This window comes from Gavialis gangeticus, unplaced genomic scaffold, assembly GCF_001723915.1.
Source record: "Gavialis gangeticus isolate Ggan-Ray unplaced genomic scaffold, GavGan_comp1, whole genome shotgun sequence".
Taxonomy (NCBI): Eukaryota; Metazoa; Chordata; order Crocodylia; family Gavialidae; genus Gavialis; species Gavialis gangeticus.
Genome location: NW_017728995.1, coordinates 9,671,393 through 9,688,426, shown reverse-complemented (window position 1 = coordinate 9,688,426; position 17,034 = coordinate 9,671,393). Strand labels below are relative to the sequence as shown.

The 17,034-nt window shown below is 44.0% G+C and overlaps 1 protein-coding gene across 1 annotated transcript in view; it reads left to right on the top strand.

Moving 5' to 3' along the window:
• The window catches only part of PPM1L (protein phosphatase, Mg2+/Mn2+ dependent 1L), a 272,121-nt gene extending 255,087 nt beyond the window's left edge, over positions 1-17,034 (top strand). The window contains exon 4 of the mRNA XM_019503229.1: positions 9,954-17,034. Within this exon, the coding sequence (XP_019358774.1) occupies positions 9,954-10,300 (347 nt within the window). The 3' untranslated portion in view covers positions 10,301-17,034. The remainder of the gene's footprint in view (positions 1-9,953) is intronic.

Genomic DNA, 17,034 nt, shown 5'->3' with positions numbered 1-17,034 from the left:
CCCCACCCCCCACACCCAATCCTCATGTGGATGCATCTACACCGCCTCCAGTTTAAGAAACTGGCTGCCTGGAGCAGCTCAGCATGCTTGAGGGTGCCACTACCAGGTGCCACACAGTAAGTTTCCCACATAGACCTGCCTTGCCTCAGCTGAACCTGTCACCAAGGGTGCTAGTTGGATTTGTGCTTTTAGTACGTAGCATTCTTGCTCAGAACCTCCAGCCTTATCTAGTCTCTCAAGTACCCTTCAGAGCCACCCCAGGTGTGGCTTCTAGAGTGGGATAAGTCTCTGACATCTTTATCTCTGAGACCCCTGGTCTTGCAGTGCCTGACCCTCCCTGGATACTAACTGCCCTCCCCAGGGTGTTACCTTCCAGTTCAGCTGCTGAGGAAGGAACTTTGTCTCTTCAGAGGGTAAGTGGTGCACCCTGAAGTCCTCAGCAGCAAAACGGACAGCTCCTTTTCAACAAAGGGCAACTGTAGCACAGCAAGCCAAAGTCATTGTATCCCCCTCTAAAGGATTAAGCAGTTCCTGTATCCCCAACCCAACCCACCCAGCCCTGGGTGCCCCAGAGCTGTTTCTCTCTCTCTGGACCCTCCTTTTCAGGCTCTTCTCTCCATTGTTTCATGCTAATTTCCCTGACACCCTCTTTCCCTTGACACATCTGAGCAGTAGGGCATCCAGGGAAAAAGGCTATTCAGGGTGCATACACACATGCCAGCTTTCTGACAGTTAAGCTGACTTAACTTTTTTAAGTTACCTTAACTGTTAGAGTGTATGCACATATGTGGAGCAGAGTTGACTTAAATGAGGCGTAATATAATATGCCTCCAAGGTGTATTAACTTGGGTTGTATTAGTTAAGTCAACTTAGCTCACAAGATGACTGACACCATGTCAAGGAGCTTTACATTTGTATGCTCTGACATAGCTAAACTTGTCAATATAGTTAAGTCACCTTGTTTTAAGTTGACGTATACATGCATATCCACCCCTTATTCTTTGTTGCTGGAAGTGTATCTTGTGTACCCTAGCACAGAGGCAGCTCTGGGTCCTAGTTAAGGACCCTTCTCCACTCCATCCCCACCCCAGGACAAGCTAGTGGGGGGGAAACTGAAGCATGCAACATTATAAAAAGACAGATGCATTTAAACCAGAAATATTACAACAAAATCATAGTCTGTCACAGGCATACTTTTTTTTATGGTAGGTAAGTAGTTTGGGGCCAAGAGCTTAGCCAGGTTCCTAAGAATTGGACACATGCATAATGAGATGCCCAGTTATCAAATGCAATGCCCATAAAGAGTTTTAGTAGAGACATAAAAGCTCATGCTTCAACCGTTTAAATCACTGTAAGGATTACAATTCAGGTGAGGCCTTCATGGGATCAGATTGGCTCATGTCAGCCTGTTGATTTGAACCGTCAGAGACAGGATACCAGACTGGGCAATACCTCTACTCCTATTTAAACGACAGTTCATGGGGACAAGCACATACGTTGTTAGTGCACCAGTGTATAGAAAAATTCCAGACAAGTGCCTTCCCTGTAGTACTGTGTGAAATTTCAGCAGCCGTTTCATTTTGGAGGTGATTTGGGCTGTTTTGGCACCTGAAACACCAAATCCAAATCAAAATGGAAGGCTCCAAAATAAAACAAGGCATCCAAAATGTTTCAGAAATGCTTCAGAAAATTTCAGAGTTTTGAAGCTGAGCTAAGCTTGCAGGGAAACAGCTGTACACTGCTGCCCTGCCACGTGACTCAGCTCCACAGGGATCAGAGATCCGCGCTGGGGGTCTCCTCACTGCTGCTGCCCGCCCCGTGCTGCCCTGGCTCTGCAGGGAGCAGAGATCTGCACCAGGGTTTCCTTGCCTGCCTGGAGAGGGTTTCGTTGCCTGCATGGAGTGGCCCTCCCCCAGACAAGCCACCCACGGTCCATCCTGCTCCCCACTGGGGCTGCAAGTCCCGCCCAGCTGGGCAGTAGGGCTGTGCAAAGCTTGCAGCCCATTGGAAACAGATTTGGAGGAGATATGGCTGAAACGAAACAGGACAGTGATCCGAAACACCGAAACGAATGACTGTCCTCTGAAACGGCCAAATCCAAAACTGAATTAAAACACAGCCGTTTCACACAGCCCTGCATCTTAGTTCCTATTGTCCACTAATGTTTTGTGTGTTGTAGAGCTTCACAGTCCTCACAGATGATAGTTTTCTTCCCAGAACAGAAGCTGGCATCTGAGCCCTTCCAGGCTGTTAGGGCTGCGCCCACACAGATTTACTGGCTGGACGCTGCTTTCCAGGCTGCATGCCTGCATTCCTGGCCATGTGCATGCTGCAGCTCTGTGCATGCATGAGGCATTTATCAGCGACATTATCGGCTACACCAGCCAAAAAAAGCGGATTGGCAATAATGTCAATTTTCCTTTTATTGGTGCCAGTCCAATATGAACCAATATCGGTGCACCCCTACAGGCTATATCTACATAATTCAAGGCAGTAATACCTGATCTCATTCTGCACATGCTCGCTCTGAAACCAAAAGAAGTGCAGCTGTACTAGCAGTGTTCTGCCAAGACCTACTTCTCAGCAGAACTTATTAACCTAAGTAAGCTGTCTTAGGTTACCGCTGCATTATACCTCTAGCACTGCATTACACCATAGGGCCCTACTACATGATCAAATTAAAGCTAGATAGAAACCAACTATAGAGCTGTTACACATTTTCAGGTACTGACTTTATAGTCGGTTGGCTCTTTTTATAGCTGGATACTCATTTTTATCATGTGATAATTACTTTGCATGTGTGGGTGGTCTAAATTTATTGCTCAATTAACCAGTTAATCGTGTGATATAAGTAACGTGTAGCAAGACCATAGAAACATGCCCTGTGTTCTAGTTTCTGTAGCTATAAAATGGAGATAACGTTTGCTCTTCATTCTGATGGTCTTAGAAAACTGTGGGTGAAAACTGTTATAAAGGCTAAGCATTCTCATGAGGATGTGGCACTCAGGCCTCTTGAAATCCTTGTCTCCTCACTTGATAGAAAGTACCTACCGTCTTTCCCCTATAAAATGGAATTTTAGAATAACGGCTGCTAGAGGTGTGTTTGTAATCTTTCCCTCATGTTCCTGATTTTTCTCTTTGCATCAGGTATCTGTACTCCCCATCTTTCATGTTAAGATGGTAGGTCTTCTTTGTAATTTGTAGTTTGGTTGCATAGTGATGCAGCACGGTGTAAGAGAACACAGAATACTCTCCTCTCCTCTCTGCTTTTATTTTCCAGCACAGCCTGTCTGCAGCTTAGGCCTTGAGTGAGGGGCCAAGTTAGTATCAGAGTCATTTTAAACAACAAATGACAGCGAAAGCAGAAGCAATATCTGGTATCACATGCAGGATCCTTTCTCAGCATCTCATCTCCTGAAAAATATCTTGCCGGTGATACGTGTGAAGATACTGTGAAGCTCCAAATGGCAGAGCCAGACTGTGTAGTAGACTTCTCTCATGTAACCCAACGCTGGCTGAATTTCAATGGAGCCCACAGAAGCTACTCTAACCATGATCAGTCATGAGGAAGGCCTTTCTGATATATTCTCCTTAAATTGTGGGAGTTCCTATCATCCTCTGAAATTGTTACTATAACTATTGTTATTAAACCATAGACTTTTCTTCTGGACTCTGCACAAGCTTGCATGGGGCAGATGCCAGAGACAGATTTTAATGATCTTAAAACTAACTGATAATTCCCTATTCCTGTGGGTTTTTTCAGGGCTTCTCTGTAGGGGAAAGTTTACCAATATATTAATATTATATCTCCCAAAGTGCAGACACTTAAAATAAGTGAGTTTCTTTTTGTGATTTTACACTGCTTTCAAAGCATATGAGCAATGTGACTCTTCCCTAGGCAACACAGTTTCCCAGGAGGCAGATACAAGGATATAAGGAGAGGAAATAGGGAATTCTTGATCTTTTCTGAGTGTGAAGGTTAGCTTGTATGTGAGATCTGGAGCTTCAAGATTATCTTCATGTAAAGTAGCTTCCACCTTACACTTTCAAGTATCTAATGGTATCTTACAAGGAATCCATACAAAATATTCACCTGAAGAAACAAGCCTTGCTAAATTTCCTTTTAAAAAATGTGGATTTAGAGTGGGTGTTTCCCTGTAATCCTGTGAGGCCATGTAAACAGCATGGCATCTTTAGACACTAGGCGTCGAACTTTTGTGTGTGTGTGTGTGTGTGTGTGTGCGCGCGCACGCGCGCATGCATTTATTTTTTAAACTTCAGGTCTCAATAGAAAAATGAATGTTCCCTCTCCTTCCCCCCTAAACAAAGCTGTCCTTTATGTATGCTGATAATGTAATGAGCTTTTCTTTGTATTGTACGTGATCTCATTTTTGTTATCATGATGGATCACATGATCCTTCCATTTTTACAATGTAGATACAGCTGGCAGAAACAGGTTCTAATGCATACCTTAGCCCAGGGGCAGGCAATGTTTTTTGGCCAGATTGCCGGAAAAACCACAATGTCTACCTTGTAAAGTGCCAGAGTGCCAGCACACCACAAAAACAAAACCGAGGCAGAGGGGGTACATGGCAGGATGCACTGCATATTTAATACTATTAATAATCATTAATGTTGCTTTTTAATTTATTTTTTTTTTTAACAGTAAATAGAGAGCTGGTGTCGGGCGGGGAGCAGGGGGTGCCTCAGGGCTCTGCTACTCGCGCCACAGCGGGGACCCAGCAGCACCGGAAGTGAGGCCCAGCCGGCCTGCGCAGCTCTGCAGGGATGGGGCTCAGCCACCCACAAAGGGACGCTGCCTGCCTGGGGCAGGACACTGGGCGCAGGGGGCTTCTGTTTGGTCTCTGTGTGTGCCGGGTACAGTGGGAATGGCAGCTGCAGCCACAGGCTGTTCCCTGGGCTCTAGGAACAGCCACTGCAGCTGGTGCTCAGGGCTGAGCCCACCGGGAGCCTGCAGCACAGCAGCTCTGTGCAGTGCCTGCCCCAGCCCTGGCCCCTTGAGGGCAGCTGCAGGTGGGCAAGGCCAGGACCTGGGCAAGCTGAGGCAGCTGCAGTGGCTGTTCCCAGGCTCCAGGAGGCTCCTGCGGCCAGGCCTCTGCACTGGGGACAGCTCTGCCCTGCCTGCACTGTGCCCAGTGTGCAGGGAGGTCGATCCTGGAGAGAGAAGCCCCCCGAGCCCAGCGTCCTGCCCCAGCCAGGCAGCATCCCCACGTGTGCAGGGTGACTGCGGCCCATCCCTGAGGAGCTGTGCGGGCTGTCCATGCCCCACCACAGGTGCTGCTGGGCACCCCCGCCTGCCTGCCTGCCCACCGCAGCTTGAGCCCGCAGAGCCCCAGCACAGCCCTCACTTCCCACCCAGCCCCCGCCTTCCTAAGGGCCCGACCGGGCTGGCTTGCCCGCAGTGCCTCCCCCCACGCCGCCTAGCCCCTGTCCCAACCGCCCAGCCCCAGCACTGGGGACCTCAGTGCTGCCCTGCATGGGACAGGGCATCTGCCTGCCTGGGCAGCTCCCTCCAGGGTGCAGCCTGGGAGCAAGGGGCAGGGGCAGTAGAGCACAGACAGCCTCCCTGCCTGTGTTCTTCCAGCTCTGTCCCGGGGCCTGCCGCGGCACTGCGACTTGTGGCTGCACAGGAGAGCCTGGAGCAGCAACTTAAAAAAAAAATTTAAAAAACCCCAATTTTTTTGCATGCCTCCCGCGGGGCATGCCAGGAAAAGTGTCTCCGTGTGCCACTAATGGCACGCGTGCTGGGGGTTGCCAACCCCTGCCTTAGCCAGACACTTTTACATAGTATTCACAGTCCTTGAGATTTTTAATATGTACAATCAATGTAACCTTGAGGCAGAATAGTAGCATGGTTGTTATCACTCTTTTTCTGTCACCTGATCATGAGGCTGTAATGCTAAGACACTTAAAACAGTGATATTAACCTTGAACAACAGGGTGCTGCAGGGTGCCATATAATATTAGCACTGTTAGGTGTGCAGACATGAATCACAATATAAACCTAGTTTTTTAATAGGAATCCATAGTGTTAATAATATCCTGGCCTATTGTGGCATTTTTGAGTTCTTTGCAACAGAAGAATTGCTCTATCATTTTTCTGTTGTCAAAAAAAGAGTGAAAACTAAGAGCTGGCATTTTCCGAGGGATGACGCGAGTCTAAAAAGGTTGAGAACCACTTAGCTAGGCGTTTGCTTCCGTATCAAATGGAATCGCAGAGACAATAGCCACATCGTCATGTTCCACTCCGTTTTTCATCATTCCATTTCATCGCTGAGTGGCAGTGTCACAGCCAGCGCCCCATTTGTGGTACAGTTATGCAACTGCATAAGTGTTTTGCAGGATGAACGTTTGTTTAAAGTTAAGTCCCCTTCTGTAACTAGGAAGATATCCTTCAGAATGCAAGTCTAGTATCAACCAAGGCAGTGATGTCTGCCATAGCATGCAAGCCAGCCTAAAACCATGGCTCAGGGGAGACCTGCCTGGTGCATTTCAGTGAGGTGTTAACAGTGAATTAATATTAACTGTTCCGTCACTTCTGGCTGCAGTGGTAGATTTTCCTGGGGATTAACAGTGATGGTTGGTTGTTGTTAGGGGTGGTGGGGCGGGAAAAGAATTCAACTCCACCCCCTTCCTTATCACAGCCAGAAGTGAGAAGGAGATTTGTGGTGCCCCAAATCTCAACTGATTCCCAAAATAATCTTCCCCTGGCTTTCTGGGTATAAAAAGTCCCCAGCAACCTGACCTCCCGCTTTCTCCTGACAGCCATGAAGTTAATTGTTCTGTATAAAAACCTGCTACACATTGAAAGCACAGACTTTGGAGATGGACTGAAGTAAAACAAGTGTAACACTGAAATAAAGAGCACAAGATCAGCCTCGGGAAAGACTAGGGCCTCTGGGATGCCATGTAAATCTATGCTGCGTGGCAGACACGTGAGATCTAATGTGTAGCATAAGACATGGGGCCTTGGCCATAACTTTCAGGCAGAACAACAAGATTCTGCATTATCTTCCTCCGTTTACATCCCCGATTGCCATGTGTCTGCCCTTCATGACAGCAGAGCAGAAGGAGGAGTTCAGGCATTCTTGTCTGCCACAAGAGATCTCTGTGGTTTTGTCCTTTCCACATGTGTGTGGGAGGGAGAGAAACTCAGACTGCCACACTAGAAAGCTGTTTGCCCCACATCACACATTAAATAGTATCTGATAGGAGTCAAATGTGAAATATCATATTAAGCATATGCCTGAAAGAACCTGTTAGGCATCTGACAAAATCCCATCCCAGAGCTACAATGATCATCACTGATATAAATATATGGGTTTATCCAGGTCTGATTGTCATGGGCTTTGACTTGCATTAAAACAGGTGTAGGACAGGCAGCCTGGTTTAATACTCAAATTAACCCTCCTCCCAACCCCCCCTCCAATGTCATGGGGTGGGGGGGAGGAGGAGGAATGTTATCTTAGATATTTCAAAGTTACTCAAAGTGGGACAATGGGCTTGTACTTCTGTAGGATCCCAGAATAAAAGGCTTTGTCCCAGGAGATATCTGGCATCTGTTTTTAGCCAAAGTTTCTCACCTTGAACATCATGATACTGAGTTTTCCAAAGATCAAAATTCTGTACTGTTGCCAAAAGCCTTTCTTAAATTAATGACTCTCCATTCCTGATGACAGCTACACATGCAGACTGTTTGGGGGGTGTTTTGAATGAGAATTTTGAAGTGATCACTTTTAAAAAAGAAAACCTTGCTAGATATGATATATAGTGTATGATCTATCCAATCCTGCACAGCATACTATGCCATGGAAATATTTCAGTCATTGCTTGACAAAGGCAGCAAAAACTCATTTTGTATATGTAAGCTCTGGCTGTAAAACTGGAATAAGCAGGTCCCATAAATCGTTTGCATTAGATGTCTCCACAGTAGGTGGGATAGAAGAGCCAGGCACTGCTCTGCTTCCATTATGGATGTATGGAGTGCTCCAAAATGAACTCTTTATTGCAGTCGGTTTTTCCCACCATCCCAGCACGTACAGCATGACGTTCTGAATTTGGTTTCTTTTGTGGTTGTTTTTAAAAGTGTTTCCTTGTTGTGGTTTTGCTCACGCAAAAAAGATGCACTGACCAAATGATGTTCAATCAAGAGGCCATTCAAAATATACAACTGTAAAGGTGGTCAGGGTTTACTTGACTGTGTAGTTGAAGGGGAATTTTAGCCACAGTTTGGCCATGGAGCAGAACTGTGCATTTCATAATATTAAAACAGAGATTACAGATGGTGAAATTCATTCACAGATGTCTGAGACTTTTGAATAGACTAGCCCAGTGCACCTATTCATGTCTCAGATACTCAGATAAAAAAAAAAAGTTTTGCTTGTAGTGATGTTCAGTACGTTCAATTTGATTTTTCAGTACATTTATTTTCAGGCTTTAACCAAGAATTATCTAGTCATTAAATACAATGGAGTTTCAGGCAGAAGCAGATGTAGTTCAAAGATTAGGTCATCCAGCTGGGAATAGAAATACTCCATGGGCACCTATACACATGCTCAACCCCTGCTCTGACACCTTCTAATTAGAACACATTGGGAGTAGACTCAATTAACTGAGTCTGCTGTAGCATGTTAATTAGCATGCTCCATCAGCCTCAGCTTTACATGTATTCAGCCTCCCCGCTCTTCAAACGCTGGCAGGAATGCTTCAACTAAAGCTCATCAAACGCACTTTAAAGCACCCCCACTACCATTTTGAAGTGCAGGACACTAAATACCCGAGAGGCTGCTGGCACTTTAATTAGAGCGGCTTCTGAGAGCCAATGTAATTAAAGCGCCATCTCGCCCGCCCCAGAGCACTTGTAAAGATGCCCCATGTGACACAGAAGACCAAGCACACAAGCCTGAGTAATCACAAATAATAATATTTATGGCAAATGGTTAGCAAGAAATTCATAACTTAACATTTACTTGCACAGCAAAATCTATTCTGATCATTTCAAATAAATTTATATGACACACACTTTAGTACACAATTTGTAGACAGGAAAAATATCGAAATTTGCAAGATTTTTGCTACTTCCTTTCCATTCATCTGGAAACCATGGTGAAGACAAACTGTCTGTATTTGACTTATTTAAATTTATTTTCTTGTCTAAAACATTTTCCTACCTCTAATACTTATTTTTTATGATTTCATGATTGTAAACCCACTGCAAATTGTAATACTTAAATATATCACATTCAGCTTGAAGAGTCCTTAGTACTGAGTATAGCACTGCCTTTGTACCAGCTGATCAGCTCTAATACTAGTATGCTTTGTGCTGAAGAAGAATTCTCTGATTGTTGTTTTTGCAGAGGTTTTTTGGTCAATTCTTATTATTCATCCAAGACAACTTGATGGAGTTAGCTATAAATGCTGTGTACATGTTCTTTCCTTGCTTCATGCCCCAGAGTGAGATTTTAGTCTTGCTGCACTGCACTTCCAGTGTTGTTTTCTCTTCATAGATCTTCCCAAATGAGGGAAACCTGTTCTTGAATTGTACAGAAGAAGAGCTTTACTAAAACAAGGTTATAGTCTTTTAGTGTATTGTCTTGGCTCTGGCATAAGGTTTACTGCAAGGTAAATTGTCTAACACAAGGGAGACTTACCTCTGAGCTCAGCAGTTTGTCAGTCTCTTTGGGAAAGCAGAAACACAAAGCTGTGCTCGGAAGACCGGCCAGTTGTGACTTTCTTTCAAGCATTCCACTAGTTTGGACAAACATGCAAACACAGTCCAGCCTCGCTGCAGTACTTTGATGTATACCTTTCTTCAGGCATCCCCACCTCTTTGACATATGTGTTATTTATGCTTAGGAATATCTCATAATGAGTATTAGAGTTGATTTGGCAGAATAGAAGAAGTTTAATAGAGTTTTTGTGTTTCTTTTCAGGTGGGTTCATCAGCTTCAATGGCTCCTGGCGTGTTCAGGGGATCCTGGCCATGTCCCGCTCCTTAGGAGATTATCCTCTGAAAAATCTCAATGTTGTTATCCCTGATCCAGATATCCTGACCTTTGATTTGGACAAGCTACAGCCAGAGTTCATGATCTTGGCATCGGATGGCCTGTGGGATGCATTCAGCAATGAAGAGGCTGTCCGATTCATCAAGGAACGCTTGGATGAGCCCCATTTCGGTGCCAAGAGTATAGTTCTACAGTCATTTTACAGAGGATGTCCTGATAACATAACAGTTATGGTGGTGAAGTTCAGAAATAGCAGCAAAACAGAAGAACAGTGAACTCACAACAGTTCTTTGCTTCTTCTCCGATAAACTTAAAACAAACTCTTACATTTTAATGTAGTAGAAAGTTCTAGTAATTATCATTAGGATTTTATGCAGAAGGGATAGGAAAGACCCTTCTGGTTTCTGTTCTTTGCTGAACAAAAGGAGCAATACAATACAGCAGATATGTTTTGAATTATATGAATTAAGTTTTTCACATCTTCCTGCTTCCCATGACCTGTTGCTTCTGAGAAATGAATTGTAATCTGTTCCAAGGGTTAAAAATTCCTGCTTAGGTTTTGTCAAATACAAACCATTTCTTAACTTTAATTTTAATAGCTGAAGCTGCATTCAGATTGGCACTGTGGGGGCAGGCAGTGCTGCTTCTGCTCCAATAGCGATAGGAATTAGACTGCTTTTCACCCATAGACGTAACTGCCTTCAGAGTGTCATTCTCTCTAGTGCTTCCAGTCTCTGTTTTTCTAACCTGCAGTGATGGTAGAGCGTTAGCTTGGAGAGGATTTCTAATTAGTAGTCTGTCTTTCATATGAAGAAAAAAAAAGAGCCAAACATTAGCCTGTCAGCACAGAACAGGCCCACCCTGCTCATTTTTTCCATAGTTAAATATACCCTTTCTATCACGTGACTAGGTACAAGCTATTGAACTTCCTGCACCCACATGTTTATGCGGGCTGCAGATGACTTTAATAACACTTCACCTATGTCATCCTGTATTCACACCAGCAGATGCTAAACTCCATCAAACTACTCTGTGGACTAATGCCTCCACTATTCAGGAAACTAGCTCTTTCATTGTAGAAGAATGCCAAACACCCCTGGCTTCTATTTATTTTTATTTTTTTTACTATTTTTCATAAGTCAGAAGAGAAAATAAGGCAAGACGATTTCAGTATAGCTTAAGATGGGAATATCTTTAGTCAATGTTGGAAAAACCAGGGAAGGCAGCGTGTTTCATGGCATTGGGTGAAGTATGCTCTTGCTGCAAACAATTTTTCAGTAATATCCATCAGTTCAAAATTCATCAAGGAGACTTATATGTGACTTAGTGTTCAACCTCATATGCTGTAGCTGTACCGTAAATTATTGGGGCTAGGAGGGAAACAATCTCTAAATGGGAATTTTTTTTCCTATGTCTGATTTCAAAATGAAATTGTAAATTGAAATCTAACTAATGTAAACTTCATTATAGGTAATGACCTTCCAAATCTGATCTAGATCGGGTCATTTTTATGTATTATCCAATTGCTTCATCATCTAGCAATCTGGAGGCAGTAGTAGTGAAGAGAGTATTGGTAGTGTATGGCAGTACACCAGAGCTGGAGCCTGAAGTAGCTGTTGGTCTGCATGTATTAAAGACTTTTGGTGGGGCAGGGGACAAGGGGGCAGAGGAGAAACTATAGTTGCTTGGCTGGGTTACCTGTAAGTGTGATTTTACACTGCATTGTATTAAGATATGATATGGGGACTCCTTTCACCAATGACTTCATTCTGGGCAAGCCCCTGAGATTCCCCCTCCGCAGGACCCGACAAGGTGTGCTCAGCATTTGGTGTCCAGACCCTAGTCAGTGACATTATTATGTTAATTAACATCTCTGTTTCTTTGGCAAAAGTATAGGTCTACTTAGTCTGCAAGCTCTCTTGGTCTCACCATTATCCACAGACAGAGGAGGGCAGACTCTGAGTAAGTGCCTTACTTGTCCCTGAGACAGTAGCTTCATTGAGGGTTCTGCTGCGCAGGTTTCGGTCAGTAACAGCAAAAAACTGGTTTTTTGCTGCACCTCTAAAGGAATAGCTGCCAAGTTCCCCTAAATTATCCCTTTCTTAAAACCTTAGAATTTAAGACGCAAGAGAATCTAATTAATCTAATACCATCATGTATGTAAAGGCAGATTTCAGTTGTTGACACCCAATCCTGTTCTGGGCCAGTGCCCTTAAACTGTTCAGCTGGTTAACCTGTAAGGTTTTTTTTTATCCTAAACATGCTGTGAAGGGTCCTTCCAGGTCAGCCTCTCTTCCTTCTGCCTTGAGACTGCCAAAACAGGGCTAGGTTGAAGGCTGGTTATCTAGCACACTCAGAACAGGTAAATCCACTTTCTTGCCGTACCATTTGTGCTGGCAGTAATTGTCCCCACTCCAGGACTTTCACATTCTCTAGTCCATCTGGCTACTTACTCAGACTGTCCAGCACAGATGTTGTGTACCAGTATAAACCAGTTAGGGTTTATGATTTCCAAGTTCAGTCTAGTTTGCACAATTGGTACACATACCTTCTAGCAGCTTGCTTCCACCTGGAACACCAGATTTTCTTTGTAAATAATAAGTGTGCAGTACAACCATTGGAAAAGTATGCATCCAGCTTCATATAGTATATTGGGACCTAGTCCAGATGGTTATTTCACTGAAAGGTTTAATTACAACATCTAACTATTCTGCAAAGGAAAAAATAATTTAATTCAGTGGATTGTTAATTGTAGCTTTACAGTCAGGTTGAGGTGTAGTAAGTGACTGCAGTAAAATCCAGTTAAATTTCCCTTAAAGGTTTTCCAGGCTAGAGCACTGTGAAATGATGCAAGAGTGGTGTTGGGGTTTCACGACGGTGATTTTCAGTGTGGAAACCTCTACATTGGTAGAGCAGCAGTTTGCAAACTATAGCTCAGGGAGCATTTGCTGGTCACAGGGTGCTGCCTTTGCTTTCCCCTTTACAGCTGCTGTGACAGGCGTAACGCTCTTCCTTGTAAGAAAGGGTTTGGCTGCTTGTAGAAACAGCTGTTTTGGGAGAAGTATGTCGTATCTAGAAGTTTGCTAAAGGACAACTGTAGGGAAAGCTGGATTTTCTCAGCCTATAACTACACTTCTGCTGTAACAAATCTGCATACTGAAGACAAGAGGGGAAGTCTCTCACATGCATATTTAGAGAGCTGGGACTGGGACCCAGACTTGTTGCATATTGTTTTTTATCACTTGAGGTAGAGTAGATCGCGTATAGTTGGTATGAAGCCCCACTTTAGAGACCGACCAGTAGAGGGCAAAAGAGCTCAAGCAAATATACCTTGGAGCCGAGCTCTGCAGCAGTGCACTGCCTGCTCTGCAGTGCCCAGAGCTGTGTTCGGAGCCCAGGGAAAGGAAACTTACTGTACATGCACAGATTCACCAAGTACCAGAGTTTGCCATAGGGAGGTTGCAGGATGATGACTGGGAGGCAAGTTGGAGAATCTGCCAGACCGACCACCTGTTGCTCTACCAATGGGCCAGGCTTTGAGAAGCCTCCTAGTGGAGTACAGGACAGCTTTGCAGGTGGTAGCCACATGGATCCTCATTCTCAGCTAAAACTGTAGCCTGTCCTCACAGATAGGCTTCTAGTGCAATCAGTGGGGCCCAAGGTATATATTACAATGGTTTCTTGTCTCCTTCCAGGGACTGTTCTCAGTAAGGTGAAAGCCATCTACTTATTGTAAGTGTATGTTCTCCTTTAGCACATGTGGAAGAAACGGCCATTTTAATGATGAAATTCTCCCTAGTGCAGAGGTCCTGTCCAAGGCCAGTGCAAGCCCACAGCACAGAAGTGATTCGCATGGTAGGGAGGAAGTGGATCGGTGTCCACTGACTCTGCTTCTTGCACGCATGTATCCAGGGCTTGCTATGAGAACCCCAAGGAATTAATTCAGCTGCCAAAAAAAAGGGTTTGAGGAACTGTTTTGCATCAAGAGCGGAGTCATTGTTTTGTTCTGCATCCCTGTGCCCCAGCGTGCTTTTTTCTAGCATCAGTGAATGCATTTGAAGCAACGTAACTTAATGTTTGGTATCTGTGCAACTTGTTCAGGCCACTGTGGTCATGCATGGAAAAATACAGGTTTTGCAGCCAGTCTCAGGGGCAGCAGCATCTGTTGCTTCATTTTGCACATCATCTCTTTTTTTTGTAACATGCAGTGTTGATAGGCGAGATGTGCTTACTCCACTTCAGTGCAGGGGGATGGACTGGCTGAGATCTTGTGGTCCTTTCCAGCCCCACATGTCTACAGCTAAGCATAAAAGTTAAAATGAGAAGTACCTGGGCATTAAAATGCTAGGGAAAAGAACCAACTTACAAAAAGCATTAAAAGGGGAGGGATGGGTCCAACTCCTTTGGACACCAGTGAATGATTGGCTGTTGATTTCAGCAGAGATGAGATTAGTCCTAGAAGCAGTTAGGTTATTGTTCATATACTGATTATATCTGTTGTTATGGGACCCTAGTAGTGATAGATTTGTGATTCAGTGTTCAATCTATAGCAAAGCAGAACAACGATGTTGAATCAGAAGTTAGTCGTACTTCTCTTTCAATGAATTGAGCCAGCTTGAAGGTAATAATGGGTTTGCTAAATCACAGCTAACTCTGCATTATAGAAGTACAAGGGTTGCCTCGTGTTTCTGCCCTTTGCACTGAACCTAACACCCCTGCACTGAACTTTAAGAGGATCTTGGTGGTATTCCTAGCACTTATTTTACATGGAGAGGAGAAAACATTTGGGTATATACCCATGTATTTCTTTCAATCATCCTTTCTCTGAAATACCAGGTAAGACTGTTTGCAAAATCAGGACCTTTAAAAAGTGTTTTGGACAATGAGGGGGCTGGGCTGGGTTCTGTTAAACCTACAGGCGAATTGAGCTATTAAATATTATTGCTGGCTTGAGGTTTAGCAACTAGTAGTTGGGCAGCTGTCTTTGATGCTGTTAATAAATAATTACCTTTCCAAATCTCAGGACTTGTATCTATATTAGGATATTAAATTCTGAATTAAGCATATGGATTGATATTTGGAATTACTAAATTTTATTTATATGGCACTGAAAGGCTTAAGTTCTGCAGCTGTTTCAAATACAGCAGTTTTCATTAAAGTTAGTATTGAATGCTGAAGTTTGAGGTGTAGACCGAAAAGATAATTGCCCGTGTTTACAATGTCTAGGTTCTGACAGCCGGGACCTCTTGAGTTTCCAAGAGGTGCGGTAGAAGCTTAGACATTCAGCCCAGTTTGCTTCGATACTGTTAATTCAATATCAGCAGTTTGTTATGAGGTGGTGCTTTAGAAATCTAAATGCAGTGTTTATGCAAGCTTTATGTGACAGATGCATCTTCACTGCAAACAAGTAGGATTGCAACATGTTTGGACACCCTTCTAGCTTTAATCTTGCTTGATAAGTGCAGATGTAGTGGCAAGGGCTCACTGTGGTTTGGCAACCTGAACAAATGCGTAGGTTCCCAGCAGGCTTGATGAGTTTCAGCCACCATCTCTTTGCTGCAGGAAAGCAGGTGAAGCCAGCATGCATATGCCTACGTGTGCAGCAGTCACATCTCCAGCTGCCTTGTGGGCTCGCTTCTTGGAAACCTGGAGTGGCCATGCAAAAACGTCAGTGCCAGAGCTGACAGACAGGGCATGTATGTGTGCTTGAGCCTCTCTCTCTCCAGCAAGAAAAAACAAAAAAGTTTCCGCCAGAGGCTGTCCCTTTGGGATCTAGAGAGGTTCCATACTGTGTGTCTGGGTTGAGTTTTGTTCTATACTGAATCCATTCAACTCACTTTAACTAACTGCTCCTACTTGTGTATAATGCAAGTGGCCATGAAATATTGACCATGGTTTAACAAGGCAGATTTGCCAGTGATACCTTGTGCTCATGGGCTTTCCTTTTAAATGCTAAATTATAAAAAAGAGTCTTGGAGTTGCTTGTGGTTTCCATGCGACTGTGCTAGCAGTGCAGTGCAGGAAGAAGCAGGATGGAGAAAACAAGCTTTCAAAACTTGAACGCAGGGAACAGCCTTGCACTCTGGCTCTGCTTCTCAGGAGCAGTGATTGACAGAAAGAGGAAATCATGAAAGTCCGGAGAATAAGTAAAGAGGCACCCTAAAAGATCAGTACAGGGTCCCATTCCCCTGCTGTGCCGTCTCGGAGCAGAGCTGGACTACAGTGTCAAAGCAACCAGTCACAAAGAAAGACCACTTCAGTGTATTATTATGTTGCTACATCACATTATCAAAGATCCTTCTATATTGTTATTTACAACTGGTTTTTTAGCTAAACACATTTTTAAGGTTAAATGTTTTATTGCAAAACACTGTATTTCACCATCCCTTCAAGGAAAGCCACAGACAAAGCACTGGTGAGACCACAGATAGGCCAGCTTTTCCATTTTTTGCTTAGACTGGATAATGACTGAGAGACATCTACAAACTAGTGACACCCAACAGGAACTGTAAAATGTTAGTAGATAGCATTCACATCTGTGTGGCTTACAGAAAACTTACGTGATCTTTGCCACAAGACTAGAGATGCGCTGAAGCGTGAGATGATACAAGCCACAAAAGTAAGCCTCAGCTAGGCCTACTTTATTCCACTTCTAATTTCAAATGTTTTACTGCAGTTACTGGTACTTATTTTAAGACAAATGAAGTCCCAAAATTAGTTGTATTCTCTTGCTTGAAATAGGCCTCTATACAAAAGCAATCTCTCAAAGAAACGTCTGAAAACTACATGGTCCCCATTACCTTTATGAGTTTCAGTGGCCCAACTTGTATTCACTGTTAGAAAAAATGGAACTTGCTAAACAAGGGAATTAGAGTAAAGGAAAAAACTGGGCCTCGCCTCATTTGGGGTGCATCCTGCACGCAATACTTGTAAACAAATATGGTTATCAACCTCTGAAGTGTGGTTTGTTTGTTTTTTTTACTAGCTTACATGAGCAACCCAGCCTGCC